General features: G+C 47.9%; 5 protein-coding genes across 5 annotated transcripts; 4 read left to right on the top strand and 1 right to left on the bottom strand.

The window, feature by feature from the left end:
• Positions 1-1,289: 1,289 nt before the first annotated feature.
• Positions 1,290-1,949, bottom strand: N7496_000843 (uncharacterized protein; the record flags this gene model as incomplete). Its single annotated transcript, XM_056693774.1, has 1 exon — positions 1,290-1,949. The coding sequence occupies one exon, from the start codon at positions 1,947-1,949 to the stop codon at positions 1,290-1,292; it is 660 nt and encodes a 219-aa protein (XP_056560503.1).
• A 936-nt stretch (positions 1,950-2,885) lies between these two features.
• Positions 2,886-3,266, top strand: N7496_000842 (uncharacterized protein; the record flags this gene model as incomplete). The annotated part of the gene is made up of 1 exon (XM_056693773.1): positions 2,886-3,266. The coding sequence occupies one exon, from the start codon at positions 2,886-2,888 to the stop codon at positions 3,264-3,266; it is 381 nt and encodes a 126-aa protein (XP_056560502.1).
• A 1,394-nt stretch (positions 3,267-4,660) lies between these two features.
• N7496_000841 (patatin-like phospholipase family protein) lies at positions 4,661-7,953 on the top strand (the record flags this gene model as incomplete). Its single annotated transcript, XM_056693772.1, has 6 exons — positions 4,661-5,684; positions 5,732-6,301; positions 6,373-6,639; positions 6,815-6,869; positions 6,928-6,954; positions 7,011-7,953. The coding sequence occupies 6 exons, from the start codon at positions 4,661-4,663 to the stop codon at positions 7,951-7,953; spliced, it is 2,886 nt and encodes a 961-aa protein (XP_056560501.1).
• A 910-nt stretch (positions 7,954-8,863) lies between these two features.
• Positions 8,864-9,543, top strand: N7496_000840 (uncharacterized protein; the record flags this gene model as incomplete). Its single annotated transcript, XM_056693771.1, has 2 exons — positions 8,864-9,255; positions 9,315-9,543. The coding sequence occupies 2 exons, from the start codon at positions 8,864-8,866 to the stop codon at positions 9,541-9,543; spliced, it is 621 nt and encodes a 206-aa protein (XP_056560500.1).
• A 2,692-nt stretch (positions 9,544-12,235) lies between these two features.
• Positions 12,236-14,750, top strand: N7496_000839 (WD40 repeat domain-containing protein; the record flags this gene model as incomplete). The annotated part of the gene is made up of 2 exons (XM_056693770.1): positions 12,236-13,810; positions 13,860-14,750. The coding sequence occupies 2 exons, from the start codon at positions 12,236-12,238 to the stop codon at positions 14,748-14,750; spliced, it is 2,466 nt and encodes an 821-aa protein (XP_056560499.1).

Raw genomic sequence — 14,750 nt, 5'->3', positions numbered from 1 at the left:
ACTACCTAGGAATGGTGCTAGTACTCGGTGTTACGATGACCGAAATGCCATAGATACCAAATTACTATACGATACATAAATAAAAGTGGGTCACTGGGTATAACCCTTGTCTCGGTGGCAAGTTACCACACCATATTCCGACAAGTATTCATTACAGGTATGCCCTTCGGACTTCAAGTAGCTTCCGAGGCTCTTCCCTGTATTAAACTTCTCATAATGCTCCCTCAGAAATAGAACAGCCGACTTCGGATAAGAATGTGTTTTGCACCAAAATTTCCAATCAAGCATGACTCCGAAATATCACTTCGTGGACTAGAGAGCCATCCTGCGGGGGCCAATGTCGGCTGAGTATTAGGCGCTGTTGGTGATGGAGCATCTTGGAAATTCAGCAAGCTAAGTGATTGGAGGTAGCTGGCCTAAGTTTTCGGGACGGCCCAGCAATGGTTCCTTTGAACTCTAATACGCTCGGAGTTATTTTAATTGTATCAGGCGCCTAGGGAATTCTCGGGGAGAAGGGAACGTGGGGCTTAACCATGACGCGCATACGTAGTAAGAACCTAAAGGACAGCCAAGCCAAGTAAAACGGACGTCACAATAGTGCGAAATGAAAGTAACCCAACTGCAAAAGGATCGTTAAACGACCCATTTCAAAGGCGATTTAGTCACCAACGGTAAGGCCGGAACCACCGGAAGGCACATGACAAATAACCACATGGTGAACTCCATTAAATTCCTACAACTAGCGGTATTGGCCATCCAATTTCTCCTAGCAGGGGTCAAGTGAGCCACATTGAGTTAAAAGTGGAACCCGAAAGTCAAGTAGTTCATGTGATCTTCCTATCCTATCGTGCGGCGAACTAACCGATCGCACTAACCGGAGCACAGTCAAATTATCACAAGCGCCTGAGCGGACGTGCCGATCTTATGCTGGCGCTGTTCCCAAGGAGAATAGAACTCTTCCCTGAGCCGACGGTTTCGGGGAGCGGGGGAAGTGGGGCAGTGCACTCTCTGTCTAGGATCCTGCAACCTAATTTGGAGCTACAGTTGGACCTGGACCTATCGACTGCGTAGCCAAATCTCTAAAGTCGGGTCGCCAAGCCTATAAAGTGATTCACTTGCGTGGTCTAAGCGTTACTGCCGATCTGTTTAAGATAGATTGTGCAAAATTATTTAAGTGATAACCGAGTCGTTGTGGCCACTAAAAGGTCCATACATTCCTGCTGCTTAATATCCTTCAGTAATTCCTGTAAATGAAAGGAAACCTCCTTGTAGTACATATACTGCAAACACTATGTACAAGATTCTCTCGCTTCTTCACTAAAGGAAAGAGGATTTCCTGTGAGGATCTCAACGCTTGACTCTTCCGATGCACTGCCAGCTAACACGTCTGGAACCAGTCGATCTGGCTGATGCTGGTTATAACTCGTCAATTGAAAAGCTTGTATCGCCTCTTGAGGCCTGGATTTAAGCTCTCGTATCGCTTCCTCGCGCTCCTGGAGGCTGGATTCCAGGCTGAAGATCAGTTCTCGCTGGCGTTGATTTTCAAGGAGCAGGTGACCATTCGCCCCTTCATTATTCAGCTGCTGGCGGTTGTGCTCTCCGGGGGCCAAGTACTGCAACAGAGATTCAACACTTGGGTATAATTCGGCGAGACGAGATTCGAGCTCCTGCACTTTAGACTTTTCAAGCCCCAAATCTCGGGCCATAACCCTGCAGGCCTCTGCCATGTGGGCTAATGAGGTCTCAAGCTGCGATCTTTGGTACTGCAGTCCACAAACCACCCTCTGTAACTGCAAGGTATGGGCACGTAAGCGCTGGAATTCTGCCGCATCGCTATTGATCTTGGATTCCAATTGGTCTTGGTAGAGCTTTAATTGCCGCTCCTGGAGTAGGAGAGCTTGGATGCAGTTAAAAACATTTTGGCCAGTGTCCGCAGTTTGTGTTGTCATCTGAAATACAATATTAGATTATTAGTAGCCGAGAATATGCTGGATTCCGACTTTACCTGTTGAGCCCCTTCTTCGGATGGCGACACTCGTGAAAAAGTCTGGAAAGACATATCCACCTGTAAACACCTAATATGATTAATTTCTTTGTATTCATCAAGTGGAGAGGATGTGGCGAGATCCATATATCCAGCATCCAAACGTCTCCTGGCCCTACGGCTCATAGGGACCAGGGTACCATTTGGGTGTCGCAGCACTATCTTGACTCACGGTGCACGTTTGCTACAGAGAAACGAATTTTAATATACTAAACCGTCGCGTCGTTACCGAAATAGTGTCACAGCTTGCTTGGGCGCCCAACAAACGGCCCCAAATTCCTCCAAAATCCCTGGGTGCCAGGGGTTTTTTGGGGTGTGGAAGGAAAAGGGGGGGCGGGGGTGGCTGTTCTTTGGTTCTTTTTATTTTCCCTTTTTTTTCCAATAACAGACGCGAAAAGTGTAGATCCCAACAGTTGTTCTTGTTCTCCGTTGCTTTTCTATGTACCGACGTCTTTCAGTATTTGTCAGTGTACCTTTTGTAAGGTAAACGCCACCAAGGCAAACATACACAGCGACCATTCTTTAGTATTTGATCTAGAATATAACAGGCCCGCCTACAGGCAGAAAGATAAGTGGTACAGATGCCCAATGAGCGCTGACTGCAGTCAATCCCCATTTGCTGATAGCCATGGTTGTTGTAATGGCTCCATTTCGGACTACAATTTCGGTAGCCCTTTTCCATAGCTCGTGCTCACCTTCACTTGCGTCATCGAGTGAGAAGAAAAATGCCCCATAGCATCCAATGTAATACAATACAAACTCCTTCTCGCGTTGTATGTCTCTAGGACAAATTCCCAAGCGTTTCACCAATCCAAGTAAACCTCATTCTCCGCCTATTACAATGAGTCGGTATCCAAACGGTCGCCTTGAGCCTATTTCTGAGGATATCACACCTACAGACCATCAAGTTCTATGCCTTGGGGGGACTTCATCCAATCTCGAGAGACTACCTTCCCGCTTGCAGCGCGCGAAGAGATCTTCCCCCGATCTGAAGACCAAAATGGAGGAGGTCGCCTATGAAATGAGCTATCTCAAGGCCGAGCTTCAATGGCACAAAGAGACCAAACAAATTTTATTGCAGCTTCAAGAACGGATGTATGCTGTTTTCAATTCGCTGGAAGACGCTCTTTCGGAGGCTACAGCACGACTGCATGAATCAGAGCAGCAATACTTGGACCTCTGGCAGTCAGAGACCGGGCAAGTACAGGAGGGTTACCTCTAAAGAATGTGGGCCATCAAACTCCTCCTGTTAGGACGGAATCTGGCTAGTTGAACAACCTGATAAACTGTGGGAGATATTACGATAACTTTAGTAATGCTGTCATTTCAGCCATATCAGATGAACACGTCTCGAGCGATATAGCATGTATCGATTGATGGACAGCTATTTCCTAGCAAGATCGCAAAATTCTCTCATCATATCCTTCTCGCGCTTCACTATTTCGAACAAGTAACCATCTAAAGTTTTGAGCTTGAGGTCCAGGCTCATTATCTTCTCGTTCATATCACCAAGTTGATGATTCATGCCAACTAGCATACCACCTAGTATGCCACCTAGCTGGCTTTCCATATTGTCCATGCGATGCGCTATAGCGTTCACATGCTGTTCAATGCGACCAATGGATTTGGTACATGCATTTATCTTTGACTCCAATCTGTTCGCTGAATTGCCGTATTGGTGAATCGTGGATGTGAAATTCCCCATCTGGAGAAGTAGACGTTCGGCCGTTTGGGAAAAATTGGTTTCTGTTTCATTTAGGACGGGCATGGGGATTGAAGAGTAACTTGCGGTAACCCACGGTTAGAACGACAGTCCTCAGCAATCAGAGGGTAAATGTTGACTCTGCCTACCTGCTTGGTTGAAGGGGTTCGACTAGATTTTTGTCGGGATCCCCTGCCATGTAGGCCTCTACTGACGGGTCCTGATGCGTAGGAGATGCGGTATCAAGAAGTTGCAGGTCGCCATCTTGGAGGAGATCGTGAATATTCATCATGGAGCTGTCTATAGCTGCACTTTCATTCTCATCAAGAGGTGGGAAACACGAAAGGATTTGACTGGTTGTCAGTATTTCATGCATAGAAGCACAAGACATCGGGGCCTCATAGGGGCCTGTGCCACCGGAAAAAGACATGATTGAAAAATATAAAAGCTCTCTCTGGTTGCAAAGGCATTTAATATATCATATCCTTTGAACCCACTCTTTGCCAACAGGTGCCTCTGTTGGAAGTCCATTTCATTTGATTGGCCGCATAAGTCCAACCAAGCCCTGGATTCAAGCAGGTACTGTGGCAGGGGTTTTGCGGTTGTTATTTGCCACCCCAATATTTCTATCTTTCCATAGCAAAAGTACGTTGGAGTAGGACAGGCGGGGACTGGGTGAGAAATGGTGAGAATAAGGTGAGCGTAGGGTGAGTAGGATGTAGTAGTGTCAGGGGGTTGAGAATGATCAACGTTTTCGGGTTGTCTACGGCTGCGATATCGCGAGTCCAGATTCAATTATCACCCCAGCTATGAAACAATCCGTAAGATAAAAGGGGTAAGTCGGAGCTTAAATACTTTGGCCAGAACTCTCATTAGAGAAGAAAAACAGATTTCCGTTCCATATATCTCACACAATGCAGAATACGATAGATATCGGCTGGTTTGATATTGGAGTCAGAGAGGATTCCAGCCTTGCTGTCCTAGATCACGGTCGCCTACTACATGTGATCAACCAGTTTCCAGACCCCCAAAGCCAGTACCCATCGCTATGCGTTTTTCTAGGCAGGAAAACTAAGGATCACGCCCTTCAGCAGTTGTATACCCAGAACAATATCAAGAGACACATCTCAAAATCAAAGATACAGCTTAGATATGATGTTGCCTCCCTCGAAAGTCGAGACCCGGTACTTCTGGCTGACGGTGACATTATGGAGGCGGAATACTTCCGTCCCATATTGAAACTCGACGCTGGAATGGGTCAACCCGTGTTGTGGGACGACTGTTCTGCAGACAAACTGCTGCAAGTATTGTGGTCACGGCTTATCCTTCTGTTTGCGGACGTGGTATGCATATTCATTGACGACATTTCCAATATGAGAAAGGTCATTGAGTTCTTGGTTAAGTGCATGGAACTTGGTTCGGCATCTTCCTTATCTCGGACACTCTTGCCGCGGTTGATTTTTATATATGGGACTGGAGTCACAGACAAGGATGCTGAACGACCATTCAACAGCGTGTTCTACGAATATCTTCAGGAAAAAGGGTACAAAGACTTGTCTGTACTATTTTCCAATGTTTCCTTCCTTGATCTACACAAGGGCGGTTTGTCAGAAACAGCGAACTATCAGAGGCTCAAAGCCTTTATCACCGACGAAGTAACCGCAATGTCTTTTCTTCGACAGATACATCACGCTCGTCCGAATGCTATCCACTTTCGAGCTCTGTTCCAATCAGCTTTTCGTCATACTCTCAGTGATTCGTGGATTGCGTTCGACGTCGTGAAAGCCACGCGAAGGGATCGCCCCGTAAGTCCGAGCGCGGAATCAAACCTCGTACATTACCTTGGGATCGCCGATCGCGCGCGCTTGTGTCCGGATGACTTAGCCCCATCTATTGCATCGGCTCTCTTTATGGATCATTACGTACCGGGGATGTTCGGTATGTTAGAAATACACTGTCTACGTTAATGAACCTAACAATTATAGCAACAAATCCTCGTGATGTTTTCAGAACCCTGTACCGGAAGATCGTGATTCAGGCGTATGGCAAAGCTCAAGGCAAAGCTCAAGAACCATGGTTAGGCTTATTTCCGGAAGAACAGGCAAATCTTATTGATCGGCATTTCTCTGAACAGTTTGAGCCTTTCTCGGGTGGCGTAATCAATGCAGCAGACCTACGGAGAAAACAACTTGAATCTCAGAGCGGTCGACTGAGTTGTTTACGGAGTAATCTCATCTGCCTGTTCTGCATTCTAAATACCGCTCAGCACGTTCTAGACTGCGGTCATACATTATGCGATCGCTGTGCCCAGGTCTATGGGGAACCGGCGACCGGGTTAGAGTACCAGTTTACGGTCACAGGCTGTCTCTACTGTCTCTACCGAAAGCCCCTCATTGTGGATGTTCTTCCACCCACCATGAGTCCTTCTATCCTCGCACTTGATGGGGGAGGAGTTAGAGGTGTTATTCCTTTGGAATTCCTTCTCCTGATGGAGGAGCATTTGCGGCCTTGTACTATTCACGATGTGGTGGACCTCGCTATCGGCACAAGCTCAGGTCAGTTGAAATCAAATTTTCTACAACGTCTGTATATAGACATAAAAAGCCTGATTATTGTGTGATGATAGGAGGGCTCATTGCTCTGGGTTTATTTGCAATGTTGTGGGATGTCGCAGAATGCTCCGAGCGCTTCAATACACTAGCGAGCCAGATTTTCAGGGAAAGACGAAGGTCGATTTTCCCCCTGCTTCAGGTTTCAGGCTACAAGTCGCTCCTTGGTGAAGTGACCAAATGGTTTCAATGGCTTGTCCACGACAGCTGTTATGACTCGCAAGTCTTTGATGCCGCTCTGAAGGGCGCTTTCGGAGAAGATCGCCGACTTTTCGGTGCCACACGTGAACGTTCTCCGGGAAATAGACGGTCCGGCCGGAAGGTGGGAGTGATCGCAACCAGCATTTCTAGGAGCACGAGTGCATTTGTCATCGGAAACTTCAACGCATCTGAGGACTCGAAGAACAAATATGGCAAGTTATACGCGACTATGTTTCGTGCTTTAACTAACACTCCTAGGGCACCGTATCATGCGCCCCGGCGAAATAGGAAACGAGCCTAGCGTGTACAAAGCGTACGGTTTCCCCCCATTACGTGATTGGAGGCGTGCCTCGCTAACTGGCAGAACATAGTGGCCGTGCCACAGCAGCCGCCCCTTTGTAAGTTGATCCCATGCATTAGCTTCCCTTAAGTCACTAAATGATTGGTTCGCAAGTTATTTTACCCCTGTAGATTTCGAGGGAGTTGGTTCCTTTCAGGATGGTGGATTGAAACACAACTTTGCTGGTGAGATTGCGAGTCAGGTTTGCAACCAGATCTGGCCCCTGTTCATAGGGTCCATTCGGATGGTGTCCATGGGAACCGGAAAATCACCTCCAAACGAGCAGATCCCCCATTTTCGCCACATCCTTCGCGACAGTTTTCTTCGCCGAGGGTTTGACGCATGGATGTCTACCATGGACACAGACACTGAGTGGAAGAATTGGAAAGGTAGCCTGAGCGAGTCAGTCCGAGGTGACTGTCACCGTCTAGATGTCTCATTGGCAGATACACCACAAACGATTGACGCGGTGGGGGCCATGAACGATTATCGCGATCTTGTACTTCTCCAGCCTGGAAGTGCACGGATGGCCCGGGACGCGGCAACCACATTGCTGATCTCTAGATTCTTTTTCCAGGTTAGCTCTTTACCAGAGCAAACATCCGTGCCATTTTGGTGCTCTGGATTAGTACGTTGTAAAGGTCCAGCCCGAGAGATCATCCTGGCTTTGGAAAATCTTTACCCCGATGGCCTTAGCTATGTCTCAGACAGCGGTTTAATTGATGGATTCGGAGGCCTGGACAGTCTATGCCCTTCATGTGGGTGTTACAACCATCCAATTTCGTTCTTGACTCGCCATTTGGACTACACTGTTGATGTCTACATCCAGTCAAAGACAAAAAGAAAATGGAGAATATCTGGCTTCCCCGAGAGTGTTGCTACGATTGCTTCCAGACAAGGTTTGCAGTCATCATTCGGCCATGGGGACCATGACTCTCCTTCTCGCAACCCATGCCTGGGCTGTGACGTCAAGAAAGGTATCATTAGAAATAAGAGGAAGATCGCCGAATCGTGGGAGTCTAGAGACCCCATTTCACGGAAACGCCCCCAGGATTAAGTCACGAATCAGATTGGCATTCTATCGTCCCCAACGCTCCAGGAAATAGACTCTTAAGTAGTCCCTAGACTATAAATAATTGCTACTTCCCTTTCTGCACCTTTAGATCTGTTCAAATCTCTACAGCCTAAGTCACCCCTTGGGGCACATTCTTATCAAATTTTAGGCTCATTCAGCCAAGACCTAACTATGGGTGGCCCTGACGCCCAGAGAAACACCCGAGTTACATTCCAAAAGAGATGCGACACCCTGAAGAAGAAAGCTCATCAGCTTTCTGAGATTTGTGGTGCAAATGTTTACCTTCTTATCGTTCACGACAGAGAAAATTATGTCTACAATTCCTCCTACGACCCTTCGTGGCCACCTCCGGATGAAACGCTCGTGAGTTTTTCGGGAAATCCGTTTTAGAGAGGTTTACTGAATGATTTACAGGAATTGCATTACACTGTTCCCAAGCTCGTGCGCAAAACGTTCAACGACATGAAAGGCACACATACCCCCCCCCTCACGACCCCCAAAGGTTTAACGAGTACTTTGCCGCAAGGTTTGAACTATATGGGATGCTTGAGAACCTGCACAAGACGGTGGAACCGACCTTTTTCGATATTCAGGACGAGACAGATTGCAGTAGCGAGGCAGAAAAATAAAGTTTATTGCATTTAGTTTACGGTGTATCGAGTAACATAGTCAGGTATAATATAGCACATGAACCTTCTCGACGTATGATTACTCCAATGGAATGACTAGAGTCATTTGATACGTGCGTAAAGCAGGCCATTTTGAGACAGACGTCAGTTGTATAGTCTAGACTGGCTAGGCACCTGAAATAAAGGTCTTGGCAGGAGATATAAAAGGTATGAAGTACCTGCTAATACTGTATCCTGTCTCACATAGTAGTAAACTTCTTGCCATGGCTTCTAATTTCTCTCCCCAGGTTGGCCATCAACAAGACAGATCATCATATGAGCCCCTGGAGACATGCTACGTTCGAATGATCCTGGAGGCTGACAAGATACCATGGCAACATAATTTGCTGGCAAGTGGAGCTCATTGGGTTTTGCTTGCGGGTTATCTGGTAGTCCCTGGCACGTTCACATCCCTTCAAGCATCAGCTACCCTCCACAACAGCTTGTCAGATAATGAAGCGGGAGAAGTTATCCTCAATCGCATCCAAAACCCCCCACTGCTTGCCCTGGCGTGCGTTTTCTTTGTCGTGGGATTAATGCTCATTGGTTGGCTTTACCATGAGTATAGAAGCAACTATATATGGCTCATCAATCGTATATTCATGTGGGTAATGAAGTTCATCTGCCCTTTCCTCTGTGAACCCATCCTATGAGAATCGTTACTGATATTCCTAGGCCGACTCTGCTTAATTCATCAGCTGGTCTTCTAACCACCATGATCAGCCTTTATACTGGGCATGGAGGTGACTGGTCAATCATGGCTCTTCTAACTGTGATTGCCTCCGGCCTTTCTGTTGCATCTTCATCCATTCTGTTGATAATATACAAGTTTATTAAGCTTGAAAAGGTGAAACGGCAACATGATCAACTTCAAAGTGCACGTGATCATTTCAGCCATTGCTAGAAGTTACAATGTGTCCTGGATGGAGATACTGTATGGCACAATTTAGTTTTGGATAGCACTGTTTATGTCCATAAAATATGCTAAGAATAATCAGTCTCTATGGATATGCTGTTCGTGAACTACAGACAAGTGCAAAACCAGCTTCACCATGTTCCACTCACTCGTTCTTTCTGGGCCCCACTGCCAAGCCGCTAGTTCAGGAATTGGGTATATGTAAATGGTCCTGGGTACATTACGTCATGAGCAACCTGCTGAATACGACGATGGATAGTGGAGTACCAATGGCTTGCAGTCCTTATGGGTAAAGTGGACGAACATAACTCGGCTCCACGGCTCAATATATCTACAAAGGATATCTTAGCATCCACACGCTCTTCTATGTTACCCCGTACACGAATCTCATAATAATGAAGCTTTCTTGAGCTGTATATTCAAAGAATTGCTAGGACTCTTCGACATTTATATCTGGTCTGATTCCTCTTCAACCACAACGTTCGCATGCCGGAAATGACCTTCCGCACTTTCTCTTTTCGCACCGACGACATCCAGACTCCATTGAAGAAATTCTTTGAAATCTTGATCTGTGTGATGCTGCCAATTCCGCCTTACGAATGCTTTGAGTTCCGCGAAGAATTCCTCGATCGGATTTAAGTCAGGCGAGTACGGTGGTAAGTACAACAACTTCACACCAGCATTTGAACATAGTTCTGCTATTCGTTCAGTATGGTGGAAAGACGCGTTGTCCATGATGAGAACAGATTTTGGCTCCGGCCATCTACCACAATGATGGAGAAGCTGTTCAATAAAGTCCTCAAATATGCTGGCGTCTGTCGATCCTTGGAAGACTCGCGATATCAAGATGCCATCTTGGCAATATGCTGGGAGGATTTGATACCGCTGGCCGCGCTGGAAACGGGAAACCTGGACAGGTGTCACCCCGCGTGGGGACCAGCCGGTCCTCCTGAAGCCAGCCCGTTTATCACAGCCTGATTCGTCTATGAAGACTAGGTGATACGAGCGAAAATCTGAGAGCTGATGCAAATAGTGATCTCTTAGATCCGCATTTCGTTCTTGTGCTATTCGTCGTGCTACCTTTTTGGTCCAACCCTGCGATCGAAGGGCTCGGCTAACAGTGTATGTGGACACGAGTAGTCCGAATTCGTCATATAAGAAGTCTGCCATTTCGTCCAGGTATAAATTCGGTTTCTCGATCAAGTGGTCGCATAGCGCTTCAAGCATAAACGGTGTGATCATACGAGGCCGGCCACTAGGGATCAGGGGTGCTCGAACATCGCCGAACATTCGGAGGTTGTTACTGATAGTTATGATCGAACGTTTGCTGCAGCCAGCCGCTTCGGCCATTTCTGAGGTAGTCAGCGATCTGCTGTCAATCATATCACGAATCATCACAAGCTGGGAGGGGGCAAGTCGAGGCGCCATGATGGTCTTTGTCGCGCTGTCGCCCAAAGTTGATGAGGTGCGCAAGGCAACAAGATGGGTCTGGGTCGGTTCGGGCCGACAGTCCAGCCGAACTCCTACTAAGCCTTTGCACCAATAGAAACGCGTCTTAAAATCAGCCGCACTTCCGATGGCGAATGCCCCGCAGACAGAACACAACACCGGAAGACTTCAGATCGGCCGCAACACCAGCCGGGCGACCGCAGCACCAAATGTGCTACTATATCACAAAATGGCGGATCCAAAAGTCTACACTGTCGGCTGGATCTGCGCTATTACTACTGAATATGTTGCGGCCCAAGCCTTCCTCGATGAACAGCATGCGGGCCCGGAGTCCTTACCGCCTCAAAATAAAAACGACTACACCTTAGGGAGAATGGGAAGACACAATGTGGTGATTTGCGTTTTGCCACTAGGAGAATACGGTACCTCTTCAGCGGCCCGAGTTGCCGAGGACATGTTACACAGCTTCCCTAATGTTCGGATCGGTCTGATGGTCGGCATCGGCGGCGGAGCTCCAAGCCCTCAGCATGACATTCGCCTTGGTGATGTGGTAGTAGGCATTCCTCACAACGGCCGGAGTGGAGTTATCCAGTACGACTTCGGTAAAATGATACAAGGTCAAGGCTTTTGTCCGACAGGCTTCCTCGATCAGCCCCCTACCCTTCTCCGCGCAGCGGTCAACGGCCTTCAAGCCCAGTATGAGATGGAGGGCCATCAACTTAAAGAGTCCATCCATCACGCTCTTGAGAAGAAGCCACGACTGCGGAAAAAGTATCAAAGGCCAGATCTCGAAAGTGACCGGCTTTATCGAAGCCATATCGTCCACACAACGGATAGCAGATCGGATTGTAAGATGGTTTGTGGCGATGATTCGACCCGCTTAGTTTCACGCCATCTACGCTCTGAGGATGAAGATAACCCGGCAATTCACTACGGGTTGATCGCATCAGCTACTCAGCTGATGAAGGATGCTCTCATCCGTGACAGACTTACAGCAGAACTGGATGTTTTGTGTTTTGAAATGGAAGCTGCTGGGCTGATGAATCACTTCCCATGCCTTGTGATCCGCGGTATCTGCGACTACTCAGATTCACACAAGAATAAAGAATGGCAAGGTTATGCGGCAATGGTCGCCGCAGCGTATGCCAAAGACCTACTATGCCGAATCGTTCCTGGGCAAGTGGAAAGAGAAGAGCGGATTCTGGGTATTATCAAGCCAGCTATTGAGCATATGGCTCGAACCATAGATCGCATAGACCATGCTTCCATACTGGATAAGCTGCCCGATGCGACTAACGCCAGGTTTGACGCGTTCGACGATCGAGACGCAGTGGAATGTCTCCAAGGCACTCGGACCGAGCTCCTCCAGCAGATAATGGAATGGGCTATGTCGCCGTCCCAAAAATGCATTTTCTGGTTAAAGGGAATGGCTGGGACAGGAAAATCCACAATATCTCGGACTGTGGCAAGGTCGCTCAAGGATACCAACCATTTAGGTGCTAGCTTCTTCTTTAAGAGGGGCGAAGGGGACCGAGGGAACGCGAAGAAGTTTTTCCCGACATTAACAAGGCAACTGATGCTCATGATTCCTGTGTTGAGGTCTGGCGTGCACAAGGCACTCCACGATGACCCTGACATTGTGTCAAAATCGCTTCGGGAGCAGTTTGAGAAACTACTCCTTCACCCGCTGCTCGATCTTGACCAACACGGCCGACAACCTCAAGCCGCTGTGATAGTGATCGACGCTTTGGACGAATGCGAACATGACCAAGATGTCCGAAACATCATTCGATTACTGCCTCTTCTACAGAAAGCAAAATCGGTTCGTCTTCGGATCTTCTTGACTAGCAGACCCGAACTCCCAATCAGTATCGGCTTTTCAGAGATCGCGAATCATGGGTATCAGGACCTAGCTCTTCATGAGATACCCGAAAAGGTGACAGAACGTGACATACATTTATTCCTGCAGGACCGATTTGCGAAAATCAAACAGGACAGAAATATTTCCCAAGACTGGCCCGGCGATAATGTTATCCAGAAATTGGTTACGGTGTCCGTTCCCCTATTTATTTCGGCTGCCACCGTGTGCCGTTATATCGAAAATACAATATGGGAACCTAAATTACGCCTTACAGAACTTCTAACGGACCAAGCCAAATATGTATCGAAAATGGATAAGACATACCTGCCAATTCTGATGCGACTACTGGACGATCGAGAGAGTGATGAATCGGAGCAGCAGCAGCTCCTGCAAGAGTTCCAGGACATAGTTGGTGTCATCATCCTTCTCGCTGATCCGCTTTCTATAAATGCGCTGTCACTGTTTCTTGGAATAGGAGCGGACCGGATCGGCAATCGATTAAATTCGTTCCGCTCTGTTTTGAGCATTCCCGGTAACCGAGATCAGTCTGTAAGGATTCTACATCTATCGTTTCGGGATTTTTTGGTCCAGTCTGGAACCAAATTTCACGTGGATGAGCCAAAAAAGCACAAGAAAATTGCTCACTTATGTCTCAAAACGATGCAAAATCATCTACGGAAAGATATCTGCGATCTAGAAAGCTCTGGAACGTATAGGACAGACGTCGGCCCTCAATATATCCGCCAATATCTACCGCTGGAACTACAGTACTCTTGTCGCTACTGGATACACCATCTCGAGCAAAGTCAGGATCTATCTTCCGGGATAGAAGATGTGCTACTTTTCCTCCAGAAGCATTTTCTGCACTGGTTAGAGGCGATGAGTCTACTGGGTCTTATATCGGAGGTGGTGGGTATGCTTGATCTCCTCCGCACGGTTGTACTAGTAAGTAACATAGAAAACAGCCATTTACGACTTACACTAATAGAGATAGGGCGACAGCAATTCTGTAATATCGGAATTTCTGCATGATGGAACGCGCTTTGTTCTGAAAAATCGCCAGATAGCCGACGAAGCACCACTTCAGATTTATTACGCAGGGCTAGTGTTTGCACCTCGAACGTCAGTAATTCGTAGAGAGTTCAAGTCGGAGCTTCCAACTTGGATATGCCAGTTCCCACAAGTTGAGGAAAAATGGAGCGCAGAATTACAGGCTATCGAGGGCCACTCAAAATGGGTTAACTCGGTGGCCTTCTCGCCCGACGGCCGGCTGCTGGCGTCCGGCTCTGACGATAAGACAGTGCGGCTCTGGGACACGGCGACGGGCGGCCTGCAGCAAACTCTCGAGGGCCATTCGGGCTGGGTTCGCTCGGTGGCCTTCTCGCCCGACGGTCGGCTGCTAGCGTCCGGCTCTAGCGATAACACCGTGCGGCTCTGGGACACGGCGACGGGCGGCCTGCAGCAGACTCTCGAAGGCCATTCGGGCTCGGTTCGGTCGGTGGCCTTCTCGCGCGACGGCCGGCTGCTGGCGTCCGGCTCTTACGATGAGACAGTGCGGCTCTGGGACACGGCGACGGGCGGCCTGCAAGAGACCTTGAAGACCAATGGAATCGTCAACAAACTCGACTTTTCTCAAGAGGGTTCATATCTAATCACTAACTTGGGCACCCTCGACATTCAATCTGGGCACGAAAATTTTGCTTCTACTTCAACCCATAAGAATCCGGCGATCTTCATTGAGCAAGGACGGTGGATAAACATGAATGGCAAAAGTGTACTATGGCTTCCTCCTGACTTTCGGCCTAGCTGTTCCGCGATTAATGGGGATTTACTTGCGTTGGGACACGCATCAGGGCGGGTTTCTTTCCTACGGTTTCATCTATAG

This window comes from Penicillium cataractarum (genome assembly GCF_028827025.1).
Source record: "Penicillium cataractarum strain IBT 29864 chromosome Unknown utg000001l, whole genome shotgun sequence".
NCBI lineage: Eukaryota > Fungi > Ascomycota > Eurotiomycetes > Eurotiales > Aspergillaceae > Penicillium > Penicillium cataractarum.
The sequence above is the reverse complement of the archived record's forward strand: the minus strand, read 5'-3'. Positions and strand labels throughout refer to the sequence as shown.